The sequence below is a fragment of the Notolepis coatsorum genome, assembly GCF_963971535.1.
Source record: "Notolepis coatsorum genome assembly, chromosome: 18".
NCBI lineage: Eukaryota > Metazoa > Chordata > Actinopteri > Aulopiformes > Paralepididae > Notolepis > Notolepis coatsorum.
Genome location: NC_140182.1, coordinates 36714591 through 36733488, shown reverse-complemented (window position 1 = coordinate 36733488; position 18898 = coordinate 36714591). Strand labels below are relative to the sequence as shown.

The 18898-nt window shown below is 46.2% G+C and overlaps 1 protein-coding gene across 1 annotated transcript in view; it reads left to right on the top strand.

Annotated features, from left to right (window-relative positions):
* The window catches only part of tbxas1 (thromboxane A synthase 1 (platelet)), a gene marked incomplete at its 3' end in the record, with an annotated part of 260971 nt that overhangs the window by 60339 nt on the left and 181734 nt on the right, over positions 1-18898 (top strand). Inside the window, 1 exon segment of the mRNA XM_084335155.1 lies at positions 1244-1337. Within this exon segment, the coding sequence (XP_084191281.1) occupies positions 1244-1337 (94 nt within the window).

Below are 18898 nucleotides of genomic sequence, written 5' to 3'. Positions count from 1 at the left end.
AGTCCAGAGGCTTCAGAGTGGAAGCAGCAGCATGTCTATAAATGAGCTACTACGACCCAACACAGCTTCAACGACCCTCCTGCTAAATATAGGACAACTGGTTTTGTTTCTGTACAAAAAGCTTCTGCTTTAAATGTAAATGTCATGATGACGACGATGATGATGTATTTGTTTCATTTACAGTGTTGAAGAAGCAGCTAGTGTACTTTGCATTAATGTCTTATGGTCATTTTCAATCGTTTTTAGATTAGGAATAGATTCCTTCAATCTTGATTTTTCGACCATACTGTGCTCATGTTCTCTCTGAACATGATTTGATATTATATATCGGTGTGTGTGTGTGTGTGTGTGTACATGGCTTCTGTACAGTATGTATATTATGTGAGAATATTTGTGAGTGACTGTGTGTGTGTGTCTCTCAATGTGTTTAATCAGAAATCTATTCTCTGCCATTAAACCTCATCACCCCGTTTATTCTTCCTTGCTGCCTATGGGCCTTGGGGGGGGGGGGCACCCATCCCGTAATTGCCCCCGCACCTACCCCCCCCCCCATCCCCGGATCTGTACCGCGGAGGCCTCTCTCTCCATGTGGAATCCATAAGCGGGCGGGTGGCGGGCGGCAGACGGGACGAGGAGGAGGAACATCACATGACTGAATAGCGTCCTGCTGTATCCCATCATGCCCCTCAAACAAAGTCCCGCTCAGAAGTCCTCCCCGCCTCGTCCAAGGACTCGCCTGTCAGCAGAAACAGTGACGACGTACATTATGAATAATGCATGGAGGCGGTTTTAGGGAGTCTGGAGGGGGAGGGAGGGAGGGACGGGGGGTTTACATATTCCCCCAGAGCAAATAAATCCTTCAAGTGTCATAATGTTATGTGTTGTGTTGAGGAGGCGCTGCCTGCCGTATATCCACCAGATTAGATGCAGTAATCTGTGGCATATTACTTTATTCTGTTGGTTTTTATTCATCCTCTCTCTCTCTCTCTCTCTCTCTCTCTGTTCCTATCTTTTTCTCTCTGTCTCTCCCTCCCCCTATCTCTCTCTCCTTGACTCTCCCTCCCCCTCTCTCTGTCTCTCTCCCTGACTCTCTCTCTCTCTCTGTTCCTATCTTTTTCTCTCTGTCTCTCCCTCTCTCTCTTTCTCTCTCTCTCTTGCTCCTTGACTTTCCCTCCCCCTCACTGTCTCCCTCCCTCCCACTCCCCCTCCCCCCTCCCCCCTCGCTCTCTTATCTCTCACGCAGGTATTCAGTGCACCCCTATTCCCTCCTCTCTCGATGTGGGATAAAGCACCCCAAGCCGTCTCCCTTCTTTGGCAACATGTTCATGTTCCGTCAGGTAAGGATCTGTCTGAGAAGCACTCCTCATCTCTCTGATCTCCACCGGCTGACCGGAACGTTCCATCTGGCCCGCCGCCATTTTATCAGCTCCTTCTTGTTCTTTTGTCTCGGAAAAGAATTACATCCATGTCAAGATCACTTAAGCCCCCCCCTCCCAAATCAAACACACACACACACAGTCTCACATAGACACACACACCACCCCCCCCAAGGCGAGAGAAATCTCGCTTCCAACGTCTTACCGCACTTCATTAGATCTGTTCATTAAAGAAGGCTCACAAGTAATGACTTTTGATACCATGTGACTGCGGAATAGATTAACCGTTATTGATAATTGCATTAGCTTTATGATGAATATGTAAAAACAGGGGTAGAGAGTGTGGGCGTTTTCAATTTCACTTGAATTAATGACCTTTTTATTTCATCAAGGCCTCGAGTCCGGGGCTCCGCCCCTTTGCAGCAAAGACAGTTTTTTCCCACCATATCAAGTGCTCCACGGAGAGGAGGTGACATTAGGCTGCAGTATGTGAGACGTGCTTGTAGGTCTTATGAAGGATTGTACCGTTATTGTACCATTATTTGAGCAAATAAAAAAAGCAACACATTTGAAGCGGTTGTTAATTGAGGAGGATATGTAGTCCTTTTGGTCTATGTTGAGATTTAAAGGAACACGGCAACATAATGCAACATCATTTTCACTTTCAGTTTTGGCAAAGTTGTAATGAGTCTGACCTCCTTTGATTGACAGGCAGTTATCTTGTTATATTTTGAGGGAGACTGTATGGACCAATCAAATTGATGCAGGAGGGCACGCCTCCAGTGTACCCCCGGGCTCGTGGAGTGATTGTGCATCCTCGTGCGCGTGCTGTAAGAACACATGATACACAGTTTTCAGGGACCCCTTTCCTCTTACTGTGCTGTATAGCGCCAATTTCATCAACTAGTGGTCAAAATGTGGAAACCTTTTAAGAGGATGAAGGGAACCAAGGCACTCAACTGTTAGTGAAAAGGAAGCCTTTCGATGCCTTTATTGCAGTGGCGGAACTTTGGTCCCAGCAGTGGGGGGGACATATTAGGGGGCGTGGTCAGTGACGTCGCAGGGGGGGGGGTAGTTTTTTTTTTTTTTTTTTATAATTTTTTTTTTATATAAAATATATATATTATATAATTATACTTGTAGTTGTATTGTCTGCGAGACATCGCCACCACGCAACACGTCAAAATGCTCGCTATCTGCAAACAGCTCCACTGTCTGTCAGTCATAACCAACACTCTCGTTCACTAGGATACTATGATGAATTGAAAATGGGGGACGGTCCCTGATGTAAACAAGACGAAAGTCTTTCTCTGGTCTGCATCCCCTTAACAATTGTATGTATTGAGCTGTACTGTACTGTACCCATTCTGCAATCTGTTAATAAACTTTTCAATCAAACTTTTCAATCAAAACAGCTGCCCAACTCCGCGCTCTGAGCGTTCTGATGCACACATCACAGCCCAGTTTACCCCACCTGGCTGTTGCGCCCTCTGTGTCACTGTCGCAACAACAATCGCTGCAGGAGCGATAAATAATAACACACATTACCTATTCCGAAGACGGTAAAACACAGAAGGTGGTCTTGCGTTCAGGAGTGGTGGAAATAAACTCCTTCATGACAACATGAATGTCCAGTGAGTCCAGAATATCCTGATGCATATGCTGCGCCTGCAGCAAGTCCAGGTTATTATTATTAAAGAAATCAGATGAGACATTTATTTTCTGAGACACAAGTAAACACACTCTCCACTTCAGTCAGTCCTCCCTCTCTGCAATTCGTTCCCGCATACAACATCGCCGACAGATATATTCCTTTACTGCGAATTGTCCCAAAACAAAAACTATTCCAGGCCGCTATTTCTTTACCAACGGATTTCCAGTTCCAACTGGTTCATGCGTCGGCTACACTACACGCTGCTTTAATAACACTGCATTATCGAGACAGCGCCCCTATGTATGACTTTGAGAATCTGGCCATGCATTCCAAGAGTAGGGTAAATCTGCAGTGCCGGCACTGTGTAGTAGCGAGTCACAGTGCTGGCCGCCAGGCCGCGCAGTTGCAGCGGTTTGGAAAACATGGGGGGGACAAATACTGCATTCTGAAATCATGCGGGGGACATTTTCCGGGGACCCCCCCCCGCAAGTTACGCCCCTGCTTTATTGCATTGGTTCTACTCGTTCTATACTGTAACGAGGACACAGTGTCATGGATGTGAAGCAATCGAGTCTTATACAAAGTGCAATGCCTGTGAGCCGCCACTAGGGGCGGAGCGGTTAACACTTTGATTGCCACACAGTATGCCCATCCTTATGCCCAGTCTGCCACCGCTGTAAGCCTATGGAGATGTTTACCTTCTTTGCAGGGCTATAACTTTTTAAATATTATAGCTATATTGACATTACTATGGCCCATTCAACATCGGGTATCTATCGTTCCGGATGTGGGAACGTTATATTTTTTCATTCATACATTGTTGTGTTAATACCGTCGAGAATATAAGTATGTTTTTAAGCTTTTCTGCTGTAATTCCAAAAACGCAAGTTATAGGCCCTGAAGCATATGATAGATTATCGTTTGGCGTTTCTTTCCTATACACGCTATATTAAAAAATTCAAATGTATATGATCGGTATACATTATGCTTCATCATATGTGAAGGAAAGGGGGGGGGGTCATTTATAATTCCTTGATCGTCAATAACGGCTTTATTTAGTATGGGTTGATACATTGATCAGATGGATTTTGCAAACAAAGAAATGGACAATCAAGCTGAAAATAACGTTAGATTCCTCTGACCATTCACAGATGAGACTGGAGGAAAAATATTCCAATTATTTGACGTCGATCTGCTAGATCCATTTCCCGTTTGTATGACGCAATAAACGCCGAAATCATATAGATTATTGCGTTTCGAAAGCGATCCCATGCACTCAAGTGTTTGTCTGGACCCACGTAACGAGATATTACTACCGGAGGGATTTCCTCGATGCACCAGCGCCACTTCCGGTTTGGCGTGGAGTGCAACTCGCCCGATCATCCACCAGGCGGCGGTATTGAGGCGTTGCAATATCAGACAGGGTGCAGCTGCAGTCCCGCAGGGAGGCTGGATGAATTATGAATGCCATGGCGAAAAAATTAAATATTGATCCCAACAACGAATTATCACGTTGTTGGCATTCAACGCATGGCGGGCAATAACGAATTATGACGTTGTTGGCATCCAATGTGTTAACCATGAGTGAGTGAGTGAGTGAGTGAGTGAGTGAGTGAGTGAGTGAGTGAGTGAATAATGCATTTCAGGGTCTTGTCTTCTTCAACAGTCCCTAAAAAGTAGAGATGTCCGATATTATCGGCCTACCGATATTATCGGCCGATATTGGCATTAAAATGTAATATCGGAAATGATTGGTATCGGTTAAAAAACAAAATAATAAACATTAAAAATGTTATTTAACCTTTATTTACCCAGGCAAGCAAGTAAGAACAAATTATTATATACAAAAGCAGCCTGACCAAAAAGCTAAATCCTTATTATTCTATTTTTCTCCCATCCCAATTTCGTGTTTCCAATTCTCCCCTCCCCTGTCTTGAACGTTGCTCGCATATGCCCCCCACTGGTCGGTTGTAGGGAGGATAGAAGCCTTGCATCACGTGTCCCCTCCGGTACACGAGGAGGCAGCCTGTCGCATCTTTTCACCTGCCAGCGCGGACTCTCATTGGCGAGGTGTAACGTGTGGGAGGCTCACACTACCCCCGCTACTTCCTGTCTCTGCTGTGCCGGCGTCTCCCAACCGACCTGTAGGGGTCGCTGTCCACAACGTCCAGATTACCACCCATCGACTTCCACCCGCTGACTCTGCCAATTGAGCCAGTATGACGGCTGGCCCAAGCCGGAGGCAATGCTTTGGTTACGAGCGCAATCTCCGCTGCGCCACCCAGCCGCCCATGTATGCATAATGTTGTGTTAATTCCACGACAAGAGATATGCAATGTTAGTTACCTGAAAATATATCCCGATATCGGTATCGGAAATTAAGAATTGGACAATATCGGTATATCGGTAAAAAAAAATCCAATATCGAACATCCCTAGTCCTAATCCAATCCAATCTAAACTGACTGGAAAAATATGATAGTCGTTTTCAAATCAAACAACTAACCTATAACAAGGCTTACTTGGGCCAAGACAATGTTGCTGACCAGCTCAGTGCAGAGGGGATCTGTCTCCCTGAGGGATGGAACGTTGTTTACTGACTTGACGAGACGCGTAATCGATACGACATGAATTCACAAAGTGTTTTAAACTCTGGGGGTCACAGGAACTTTTCTCACCTCAAACTTTATTAGTCCTGAATCCATCCTGTGCCGTTACCCACGTCAGCTAAATAGCATGCATCAGTAACCATAGCCACACACACATGCAGACACACTCACGCACCACGGCATGATCGAGTGCAACATCCACATATAAAGAGGTTCAATAGAGGCCTTGCATGGAACGCTTGTGTAGTTCTCTGTCTTCCAACATGGCTGCATGTAACATAGCAACCATTGCAATGGCAATGTCAGAGACAACGGTTGCTGTGCACAAAATAACGATTGCTATGTGTTGATATATGATAAATATATAAGAATATATATAGACTTTTTTTCTTTTTATATATATATATATATATATATATATATATAATATATAATATATATATATATAATATATATATATATAATTTGGTGTCTTATTACTGGATCTTGTAAAAAGAAAAATCCAGTGTTTTACCTGCTCTACCACTGCACAGAAATGAGGCGTTTTCTTTTGAAAGCGGTTACCAATGGTTACAGGCAGCCATACTGGAAGAAAGAGAACTACACACACATTCCACGCCAGGCCTCTATTGTCTTGTTCAACAGTTTGTTCGGTGAAGATGGAACACGGCACGGATTCTCCGCTCAGCCACGGGGGGGAAGGGGGTCACCTTCCAAAAGAGAAAGTGTTGGGAACCAGTGGCGGTTGGAATGCCCCACGGGCCCCGAGGCGAGATTGACAGCTCGGGCCCCCCCCCCCCCCCCCGATATTTATTGTATTATAAAAAAAAAAAAAAAAAAAAAAAAAAAAAAAATCCAACATGAAACAAAACATATCACAATACAATAATAATACGTCAAATGTATATACTCTCTTTTCTGGACTCTTTTCGTATCACAAACAGTACTGTATTTGCAAATCTGGTATGTCATGTATAGATGTAGCACTACTGTCTATCTGTATGTCATTATGTTATAATGAATTGAAAATGGGGGACCCTGATGTAAACAAGACGAAAGTGTTTCTCTGGTCTGCATCCCCTTAACAATTGTATGTATTGAGCTGTACTGTATTGTACCCATTCTGCAATCTGTTAAATAAAGTTTTCATTCATTCACCATGACATGTTTAGGTATTTGGCCAGATCCAGCTTGTCTGTGATGAGAGTGTTTTCTGTCTTTATGATTGACTATCATCATTAGATATTTCAGTTTCGTTATTACAGTAGCTGGCTAACAGTACGTTAGTTGACTAATACCAGAGTCAGAATTGGGTAATATGCCGACTACTGGCAGTGATGCGACCTATGTTACCACATAACTTTTGTCATCTCTGGTACTATGCAGTGCACTATGCAAAACGGCAAAGAGATAGGTAACGTTCGTTAAGTGCCAAATTACCATCATCATGATACACCCTCACATAATTCACAAAGTGTTGCGCCACCCATGTGGTAACCTAGAAATACCATAGATTGTGGCTAGGTATATGTTTTCTATGATCACTATGAATTGAAAATGGGGGACCCTGATGTAAACAAGACAAACGTCTTTCTCTGGTCTGCATCCCCTTAACGAGCCGTACTGTATTGTACCCATTCTGCAATCTGTTAAATAAAGTTTTCATTCATTCATTCACATTACGTTAGTTAGCATCCAAGCTAGCGTGATAACGTTAGTAGTACTAGGTAGCTTACCTGCAATAATGTTGTCATCGTCCTGGACAGATAAGACTTGTTAAATCATAATATATCCACACTTTGTGCTGGTAAATGTCCCCTTTAGCTGTACTGTACTGTACCCATTCTGCAATCTGTTAATAAAGTTTTCATTCATTCATGTTTCAGGTGACTTATTATGTTGTGTTTCTCTGATGTCGCGTTCACGTTACGTGGGAAGAAGCGGAAGAACCAGAGGACATCTCGTTGCTACAACTAGGAAGCCTTCACGCATTGACTCGATCAAAACGCCCACATCCATACTTCCGCAATTCGTGACGCGAAGTGGGAGATATCGGGGTCTATAAAAAATCCCATATGTCCTAGTAGGAATTACAACTAGGAGGCTGACGTGAATGGTTTTTCCCAGTCGGAAGCTGATTCTTCCGATTCTTCCCACGTAACGTGAACGCGACATCAGAGAAAAAAACACCTCCGCGCTGCTTGTGAGATTTACGTGGCTACGTCACAGCCAAGGAAAGGGAGCGCTGGATTTGTGCAAAACGCCCTGTTCCTAAACCACACGCTATCAGTCGTACTCGTACCACAGTACTGGCAAAACGGGAGGAGCCTAGAATCAAAACAAACGCACCAGTCCCAGTTGCCGTTACCACCAGTTGTGTTCGATCCAGTCCCACACGCGAACGGCAACTCCATTCAGTCCCGGGCCTGGGCCCGGGGCCGGAGGGGGGGCCGGGGCCCGGGCCCCCCCTCCCGCCAGACAGTGGGCGGGCCCTAAGGCCGCTGCCTCCCCTGCCGCGCCTATAGCTCCGCCCCTGTTGGGAACCCTTGGCTTAGTGGCACGTGGCTGCAGCTCTGCAGGGCAGATCCTGATGACATCCAGGGATCGATGCTCCTCAGTGAGGAGGGGAGGTGGGCAGAGCCCCCTGTCGCTCCTGCTGCAGACATGCTGTCCCGCTGGGCTGTGGCCGCTTTTAGAGCTCTCTCTCTCTCTCTCTCTCTCTCTCTCGCTCTCTCTCTCTCTCTCTCTCTCTCTCTCTCTCTCGCTCTCGCTCTCCTTCTGCTTCCCCCCCTCTCATCCCTTTGTTTCAATGTCTCTCTCATTTGCCTCTTTCTGCTTTCATCCCTCACATTTTCTCTTTCCTTTTCTGCATGATTCTCTCTCTCTCTCTCTCTCTCTCTCTCTCTCTCTCTCTCTCTCTCTCTCTCTCTCTCTCTCTCTCTCTCTCAATTCAATTCAATTCAAAAAGCTTTATTGGCATGAAATTTCACAAATGTTGCCAAAGCACAATTATGACATAAACAGCAAACAACATTATACAATACAACAACAATATCAACAGAACAAGATCAAAGAAATAAAGGAGATGGTGCGGTGAGTAAAACATGGTACATGTATATACAGTATATGTGTCCTACTGGTTGTCCCTTTTCTTGTGACATGAATTGACATATTTTGCAGCTAAAACTGCACATTCTTTCTGTTCCCCCAGGAGGAATGGCAATTTCTGCACTTCTGTCATACTTTGAAATTCTGGGAAAATTATTTCAATTTTTGGAAAGAATTCCTCCCTAATATTTCTATAATTTTCACATTGTGTTAGGAAGTGTAGTTCTGTCTCTATGGCTCCCTCATCACAAAAACAGCACAACATCTCCTCTCTGGGCAGCCAGGTCTGTCTGTGTCTGCCCTTCTCTATCGCCAAACCATGGTCACTCAGTCTGTACTTTGTCAGAGTCTTTCTTAGATTCTTATCAGTTACTGTGCTGAGGTAGTCTGCCACAGTATACTGTCTGTTTAGGGCCAAATATGTTTCTAATTTGTGTTGTGATTGTGTGAGTTGATTCCAATATGTAATGTATTTATCTTTTTCTTTGGTTATAATTTGGTTAGGTCTAATCTTCTGAGGCTGGCTAGGGTTTGTGATGTCAGAGTGTGAGATGTCAGCCAGTTTCATCATGAGTTGACAAAAGGGACTCCTTTGTAGGTCCAGCTCTTGGCAGGCCAGGGCTTTATGATGATAGCAGGCCGGGTCACTTTTTTTAATATGGCTCCAGAATTTAATTGATCTTTTTTGCATATTTATGAGTAACGGATATTGTCCTAATTCAGCCCTGCATGCAGAGTTTGGGCTTTTCCTTTGTACCCTGAGAATTGTTTTGCAGAACTCTACATGCAGGATCTCAATTGGATTTTTGTCCCATTTTGCCCAATCCGTTACTAATAAAGGGCCCCATACCTCACTGCCGTACAGTGCAATTGATTCTCTCTCTCTCTCTCTCTCTCTCTCTCTCTCTCTCTCTCTCTCTCTCTCTCTCTCTCTCTCTCTCTCTCTCTCTCTCTCTCTCTCTCTCTCTCTCTCTTTCTATGTTTTTATCTCTTATTCTCTCACACCCTAACTCGTCCTCTCTCCTTGTCCTCTCTCCTCGTCCCCTCTCCTCGTCCCCTCTCCTCGTCCCCACTCCTCGTCCCCTCTCCTCGTCCCCTCTCCTCGTCCCCTCTCCTCGTCCTCTCTCCTCGTCCTCTCTCCTCGTCCCCTCTCCTCGTCCTCTCTCCTCGTCCTCTCTCCTCGTCCCCTCTCCTCGTCCCCTCCCCTCGTCCCCTCTCCTGGTCTGTCCTGGTCTGTTGCTCTCCTCAGATCCTCAGTGTCTCTCCCTAAGGACTGTCGAGCTGTGCTGCAGTCTCAGACAGCGACAGTGGTTAAGTATGCATGCGACCCAGCCTTGCATAATGATTCTGCAGTGTTCAGGGTTGGGTGGGTGGTGGGGGGGCGTTGATGCTCCTATGTACTGTCCTGTCAGAGAGGTGTGTGTGTGTGTGTGTGTGTGTGTGTGTGTGTGTGTGTGTGTGTGTGTGTGTGTGTGTGTGTGTGTGTGTGTGTGTGTGTGTGTGTGTGTGTGTGTGTGTGTGTGTGTGTGTGTGTGTGTGTGTGTGTGTGTGTGTGTGTGTGTGTGTGTGTGTGTGTGTGTGTGTGTGTGTGTGTGTGTGTGTGTGTGTGTGTGTGTGTGTACGCAGAGAGACTGAGCCCTGGAGCTGTCCTTGCTCTCTGTCTGACCCACTTCTTGAGAGCCACATTTTGGAGAGTCAAACACTTGAGTCAGAATCAGGGGTGAGTTGTTGTGCGGCTGGATGCTGATGTGAGCGTTGCTCCTCCATGTGTTGATATTACAGCCTTCAGCTGCAGATCCATGTTTACTTGTTTGCCTTTGTGTCTGTGCTCATGCCTTACCTTATATATAATGATGATATAACTGGGGGGGGGTAATATGACCCTTTCCACCAGCCCAGTGGGAGGGGGCGCAATGGGGGGGGGGGGTCAAGCTGGGACGCAGTGGGGTATGTCGGGGGGTTAACACAATGTCTCGTGATGAGGGGCACATAAAGCTATATAATGAATGTTTTATGGGCTACTTTTAGCGATCGCAACGGATGTTTGGTGAATGAGAAGACAAGGCTTCGACGTGCTACTGATCATCTGATTGTACAGCACAGTGATGCCTGAAAAACTGAGGGCTAGATCCACAAAGGATGGATTGCACGGAGCAAGTTGCACCCTTACTTACAATTCATTATGAATTGAAAATGGGGGACCCTGATGTAAACAAGACGAAAGTCTTTCTCTGGTCTGCATCCCCTTAACAATTGTGTGTATTGAGCCGTACTCAACGTAGATTGAGAAAAGACAGTGCAGACTGAGAGGAGACACGGTGCAGACTGAGAGGAGACACAGTGCAGACTGAGAGGAGACACAGTGCAGACTGAGAGGAGACACAGTGCAGACTGAGAGGAGACACGGTGCAGACTGAGAGGAGACACAGTGCAGACTGAGAGGAGACACAGTGCAGACTGAGAGGAGACACAGTGCAGACTGAGAGGAGACACGGTGCAGACTGAGAGGAGACACAGTGCAGACTGAGAGGAGACACAGTGCAGACTGAGAGGAGACACGGTGCAGACTGAGAGGAGACACGGTGCAGACTGAGAGGAGACACGGTGCAGACTGAGAGGAGACACAGTGCAGACTGAGAGGAGACACGGTGCAGACTGAGAGGAGAAACGGTGCAGACTGAGAGGAGACACAGTGCAGACTGAGAGGAGACACGGTGCAGACTGAGAGGAGACACGGTGCAGACTGAGAGGAGACACGGTGCAGACTGAGAGGAGACACGGTGCAGACTGAGAGGAGACACGGTGCAGACTGAGAGGAGACACGGTGCAGACTGAGAGGAGACACAGTGCAGACTGAGAGGAGACACGGTGCAGACTGAGAGGAGACACGGTGCAGACTGAGAGGAGACACGGTGCAGACTGAGAGGAGAGGAGACACGGTGCAGACTGAGAGGAGACACGGTGCAGACTGAGAGGAGAGGAGACACAGTGCAGACTGAGAGGAGACACGGTGCAGACTGAGAGGAGAGGAGACACAGTGCAGACTGAGAGGAGACACGGTGCAGACTGAGAGGAGACACAGTGCAGACTGAGAGGAGACACAGTGCAGACTGAGAGGAGACACAGTGCAGACTGAGAGGAGACACGGTGCAGACTGAGAGGAGACACAGTGCAGACTGAGAGGAGACACAGTGCAGACTGAGAGGAGACACGGTGCAGACTGAGAGGAGACACGGTGCAGACTGAGAGGAGACACGGTGCAGACTGAGAGGAGACACAGTGCAGACTGAGAGGAGACACGGTGCAGACTGAGAGGAGAAACGGTGCAGACTGAGAGGAGACACAGTGCAGACTGAGAGGAGACACGGTGCAGACTGAGAGGAGACACGGTGCAGACTGAGAGGAGACACGGTGCAGACTGAGAGGAGACACAGTGCAGACTGAGAGGAGACACGGTGCAGACTGAGAGGAGACACGGTGCAGACTGAGAGGAGACACGGTGCAGACTGAGAGGAGAGGAGACACGGTGCAGACTGAGAGGAGACACGGTGCAGACTGAGAGGAGACACAGTGCAGACTGAGAGGAGAGGAGACACAGTGCAGACTGAGAGGAGACACAGTGCAGACTGAGAGGAGACACAGTGCAGACTGAGAGGAGACACAGTGCAGACTGAGAGGAGACACAGTGCAGACTGAGAGGAGACACAGTGCAGACTGAGAGGAGACACAGTGCAGACTGAGAGGAGACACGGTGCAGACTGAGAGGAGACACGGTGCAGACTGAGAGGAGAGGAGACACAGTGCAGACTGAGAGGAGAGGAGACACAGTGCAGACTGAGAGGAGAGGAGACACAGTGCAGACTGAGAGGAGACACAGTGCAGACTGAGAGGAGACACGGTGCAGACTGAGAGGAGAGGAGACACAGTGCAGACTGAGAGGAGAGGAGACACAGTGCAGACTGAGAGGAGACACAGTGCAGACTGAGAGGAGAGGAGACACAGTGCAGACTGAGAGGAGACACAGTGCAGACTGAGAGGAGACACGGTGCAGACTGAGAGGAGAGGAGACACAGTGCAGACTGAGAGGAGACACAGTGCAGACTGAGAGGAGACACAGTGCAGACTGAGAGGAGAGGAGACACAGTGCAGACTGAGAGGAGACACGGTGCAGACTGAGAGGAGACACGGTGCAGACTGAGAGGAGACACGGTGCAGACTGAGAGGAGACACAGTGCAGACTGAGAGGAGACACGGTGCAGACTGAGAGGAGACACGGTGCAGACTGAGAGGAGACACGGTGCAGACTGAGAGGAGACACGGTGCAGACTGAGAGGAGACACAGTGCAGACTGAGAGGAGACACAGTGCAGACTGAGAGGAGACACAGTGCAGACTGAGAGGAGACACAGTGCAGACTGAGAGGAGACACAGTGCAGACTGAGAGGAGACACGGTGCAGACTGAGAGGAGACACGGTGCAGACTGAGAGGAGACACGGTGCAGACTGAGAGGAGACACGGTGCAGACTGAGAGGAGACACGGTGCAGACTGAGAGGAGACACGGTGCAGACTGAGAGGAGACACGGTGCAGACTGAGAGGAGACACGGTGCAGACTGAGAGGAGACACAGTGCAGACTGAGAGGAGACACAGTGCAGACTGAGAGGAGACACAGTGCAGACTGAGAGGAGACACAGTGCAGACTGAGAGGAGACACGGTGATCTCCATTGGAATTTCTTGATCAACTCTGGACAAATAACCGCCTGGCCGCGATGGAGGAACGACTCGGCTCGTCTTCCAAGAAGAAGTAAAGTTCAACGTGCGTTGTGCGCTGCTCCAAAAGCAGGGAGACATGTTTTATTTAGAGTGAACACAGAGCGTGCAAGTATAAGTCTGCCTGTCGCCCCCCCAACCCCCACCCCACCCTGCCCCGATGAGCAAAAGATCCTCTCTGAGTCGACCCCGCCCCAACACCGCTCTGTTCTTCAGAGCCCTCACATCATCATTGTTTTCGTTAAGCCTCCTGGAAGTGTCATGAGCCCAAGTTAACAAAAACACGTCCTGCTTGATAACCCGAATAACGTACCAACCCCACCCCCATCCCTTTCTCTCCCTCACATCGAATCAGGTTTCTCTTTCATCTAGATTATGGCCCGAGGGATCGTGACATCACACACTGCGTTGTTGTGATGAACGTGTCTGTCTGTGAGACGGTCCACCGTGGAGACGGAGGAGAGGTGAGCGCGAGTACAGTGTGAGTACAGCGCGGCAGCGTGTGTGTGTCACTTCCATGCAGCTAAACCAACACACAGTCACTTCAGAAACCATTCGTCGTTGTTTTCCCGGGCAGTCGCATTATAATGCCCCATTCATTTTAGAAACGACTCAGCTGAGAGTTTACACAGCAGAGGAAAAACAGGACCAGCTGAACCGTGAGCAAACTCTACTTTCTCTTCCTCCAGTGGATGACTTGATGGTAAAAGAATGAATCTAGCCTTTAGTCCGCTGTGCTGCTGAGCTGACTCACAGCGCCCACCCCTACCCGCGTCCCCCTACCCAGAAGTACATTCGCCTAACGGCTACTGGTACAGTTAGCTACACTTCCACAGATCAGCTATGGGGTGGCGGAGAGCTACAGTAAACACCCTCAGGTTTAATGGCCACGGACTCTCTCTCTCTCTCTCTCTCTCTCTTTTTCACCCTCCTCACTGCCTCACAGTCAGAGCTCCCCAAGAGCAGCAAGGTCACGCCAGCAGAGGACACACAAGCAGTCTCTCTCTCTCTCTCTCTCTCTCTCTCTCTCTCTCTCTCTCTCTCTCTCTCTCTCTCTCTCTCTCTCTCTCTCTCTCTCTCTCTTCTCTCTCTCTCTCTCTCCCCCTCTCTCTCTCTCTCTCTCTCTCTCTCTCTCTCTCTCTCTCTGTGTGTGTTGTAAAGGAGTCATTAGCAGGGAAAGGGGAGTATCTCTTTTGCCTTTCTCTATCTCTTTTGTCTCTGTCTCTACCCCCCCCTCTCTCATCTCTCTTTCTGTATCTTCTCTCTCTCATCTCTTTTTCTCTCTTCTCTCTCTGCCTCTCTTCTCTCTCTGCCTCTCTTCTCTCTCCTCTCTCCGTCTCTCTTCTCTCTCCGTCTCTCTTCTCTCTCCTCTCCTCGCTCTCCGCGCTGTGTTCTCAAACACTAAATGGAAATGTCTAATCCCCGTCAGTAAGAGAAATTCCGATAGGACAAACGTCAGAACACCCCATGTTCCGTGGAGTCAGATGTGCTGTATTGATCTGGTTCCATCTGCGATTAATCTACAATTAGAGCCACGAGGGCCTGTCCCCTGTTTGATTAAGGATGGTCCCCTGTTTGATTAAGGATGTCCCCTGTTTGATTAAGGATGTCCCCTGTTTGATTAAGGATGGTCCCCTGTTTGATTAAGGATGTCCCCTGTTTGATTGAGGATGTCCCCTGTTTGATCGAGGATGTCCCCTGTTTGATTAAGGATGTCCCCTGTTTGATTAAGGATGTCCCCTGTTTGATCGAGGATGTCCCCTGTTTGATTAAGGATGTCCCCTGTTTGATTAAGGATGTCCCCTGTTTGATTAAGGATGTCCCCTGTTTGATTGAGGATGTCCCCTGTTTGATTGAGGATGTCCCCTGTTTGATGGAGGATGTCCCCTGTTTGATTAAGGATGTCCCCTGTTTGATGGAGGATGTCCCCTGTTTGATTGAGGATGTCCCCTGTTTGATTGAGGATGTCCCCTGTTTGATTAAGGATGTCCCCTGTTTGATTGAGGATGTCCCCTGTTTGATTGAGGATGTCCCCTGTTTGATTAAGGATGTCCCCTGTTTGATTGAGGATGTCCCCTGTTTGATTAAGGATGTCCCCTGTTTGATTGAGGATGTCCCCTGTTTGATTGAGGATGTCCCCTGTTTGATTAAGGATGGTCCCCTGTTTGATTGAACCTGTCCCCTGTTTGATATCATTTGAAGAGTTTCCTGATAATGACTGAAGCCTGAAGAAACCAGAGGGTTCATTAGTTAAACTTTAGAATATAGTATATTAACATAAAACATAGAATAAACAAAGAGCATTGTTTTGCATCCAAAACAACAATGATTTGCATAGCTAGCTATATACTCATGACACTTTTAGGATATGACTAATCTCTGGAACATAATCGCTACTTGCTTATCCCTGGCTGTCAATCGATTAAAATATTTAATCTGATTAATCGCATGATTGTCCATAGTTAACTCGCGATTAATCACAAATTAATCGCATTTTTTCTTCTTCTTTTTTTATCTACCTTAAATGGATCTTTTTCAAGTTCCAAGTTTTAATACTCTTATCAATATGAGAGTCAACAAATGCTTGCTTTATGCAGCCATTTAACACAAAAGGATGACCCTCATGCATTGCAAATTTGCATCAAATTCAAAACAGAGTGATGCACAAAATAACTTAAAAGAAAATAATAATTTAAAACAATGAATAAAGTGTGCATGAAATAATAGGGGAAAGAAAATGTTAGGAACTTGTTACATTCACCCACACAAGGGCTGAAGACACTTCCGCCCCCCCTCTCTCTCTCACACACACTCTCCCAGCTCTCTTTCTCTCTTGCCCCTTCCTCATCTCTCTCACCCCCCCCCCCTCTCTCTCTCTATCTCACTCACTCACTCACTCACTCACTCACTCACTCACTCACTCACTCACACACACACACACACACACACACATACACACACACACGCACTTTGAGTCAGAAACAAACATAGTATCAATGAGAGTATCAATAATACACCTGAGTGAAGTCTAGTAAAAATAGAAAAAAATTATATTTTTTAAAAGTTAATCGTGAGTAAAAAAAAAAAAAAAAAAGTGGCGATAATAGAATCGGGCGTTAGCCTAGTAGTTAGCGTAGCGTACCATTACATATACAGCCAGGAACCAACTAAATCACTACCAAAGATGTTTGGCAATTGGTACAATTCATACCATTGGGCCTGTAATGTTAAATAATCTCACATCATCTATCCAGCACTGCAGCATGACTTGAAAGTCACTGCTGGTAATGCTTGTCATGCAATCACTGTCTCTGCGTCTGCAGATGAAACGTTATTTATCCATGTCGACCCTTGCCAAGACAGTGGCTCGGTAATATATATAATAAATCCACATCTTCAACACTAGCCAGTTAGCATGCTAGCGTAACTGTATGCCAGAGTGAATAAACAAACAGACGGATCACACTACAAAATTAACAATGGTCCAGTTTGATGTCAAAGTATGTTCTGGCACTCAGAGGGGCAATAATTAAGCAATAGCTCACGGCAGGATGTGGTATATGGTTATTATATCACAGCTAAGGGGCGTATGAGCACTGAGCACTAACGTTCTGCTGAGCGCTGAGCAACTGGCATCTAGTATGGAAAATGGCGACGAGATGTAAGAGCGCCTGTGTAGGATCCATTTCTTCCGTGTACTGCGCCTAGTCAGAACGTGCTCAGCAACTCTCTGAGCGACTCATAGTGAGCAGAACTGAGCAATCCGTTAAGTGCGTCTTTCGCTCGTTGAGTGAAGCTGAGCCAGTTAGTTAACGTACCCCCTGTGTGTGTTATATTCCACCAAAGTGTCTTTCTACAGGGGTCTCTGACACAGATACACGGGTAGAGGTGGTATAAACAGCAGACCAGTTTGGTGAAGAGGTGGAAAGATGGTAGAAGCCAGAGCAGATGGAAACTTGTCATGACAGAAGCTCTCCTCAGTGTGTGTGTGTGTGTGTGTGTGAGGATGGCAGATTGAACCTGTGTCCATTGATTACCTCAATGTGCAACAGATGTGCAGCCCCTGCTCCCGGGTCTGATTAGCTTGACCCAGGGCAGTTGTGGCTGATCCCAGGTCTGATTAGCCTGATGCAGGGCAGGTGTAGCTGCTTAAACCAGCCAGCCCCGCAACACAGTAACATTAGACACCAGATGCGGAGTGATACTCACTTGTGAAAAGGAATTAGAATTATAGCTGTGAGTATATGCTCATTATATCATGGCTATGAACCAATCAGATTGCTTGATTTGTGCAACCCATTTTTATAAATGAACACTTTCACATCCACTTTCTCAGACAATGCTTTGTGGTAAGAAATGGGCGTGTACTTTGACATGCAAGCCAAAAACTGTTGTCGCGTTTATTTCTGCTCTGATATAGGCAGTTAGATCTATCCATATTGAGTAGAACATTTCCAAAGTATCATTGTTATCGACGTAAATTGTATTGCAATCTCGTTTTTATCACCCAGCCCTAGACAAATCTATAATGTTTTGACCATATAATGTACATTCTGGCTGCATAAAGTGTTTGGCTTGTAAATGGATAATGAAGCCTTTTCTCATTTTCATAATTGCTGATGAAAATAAAGGACACAATGTGTACAATTTAATGAATTAAGTTCTGTAGCGTGTAGCGTGTACAGAACAACATGAGACCAGGCGCTTCAACACACGCACTCTGCAGAAAGTCTGCATGCAAAAGAAAGGCATGTATGAGAGTGTGTGAGTGTGTGTGTGTGCAAATGTTTGATGTTTGTGTCCGTGTGTGTGTGTATGTGTGTTTTTGTGTATGCATTGATGTTCACAAGCATGTGTGTGTACTGTATGTATATATAGACTTCTGAAATTCTATATTCTTCTGTGACTGATTCTAGAGTGAATAAGGGAAAATCAGGAAGTGTTAGTGGACTTGAGAACAGTTTCAGTTGAACAGGGTTTTGAATGAATGAATGAATTGTTTATTTTCGATCCTTGCTTACAACAAATCAAAAACACCCTTGTGTGGAAAAAAAAGTTTGATGTTTTACTCAAAACTGTACTCCTGAATTATTTGATATTTTAAGGCTTTTTAAAATCTCCCCTGAGAAGTACACACCTTCAACCTGTCACTAAGGCTATTCCATAGTTTAACTCTCAAAATTGAAACACATCTAGCTTTTACATCAGTTCTTACTTTTTTACATGTTTTAAGAATACATAACCCTCTTAAATTATACTTTCCTTCTCTTGGTTTAAAGAGACATTGAATACAAACTGGTAGGCTTTTACTCTTACCATGAAAAAGAAATTCCAAGGTTTTTATGTACACCATATCTACAAATTGTAATGTGCAGGACTTA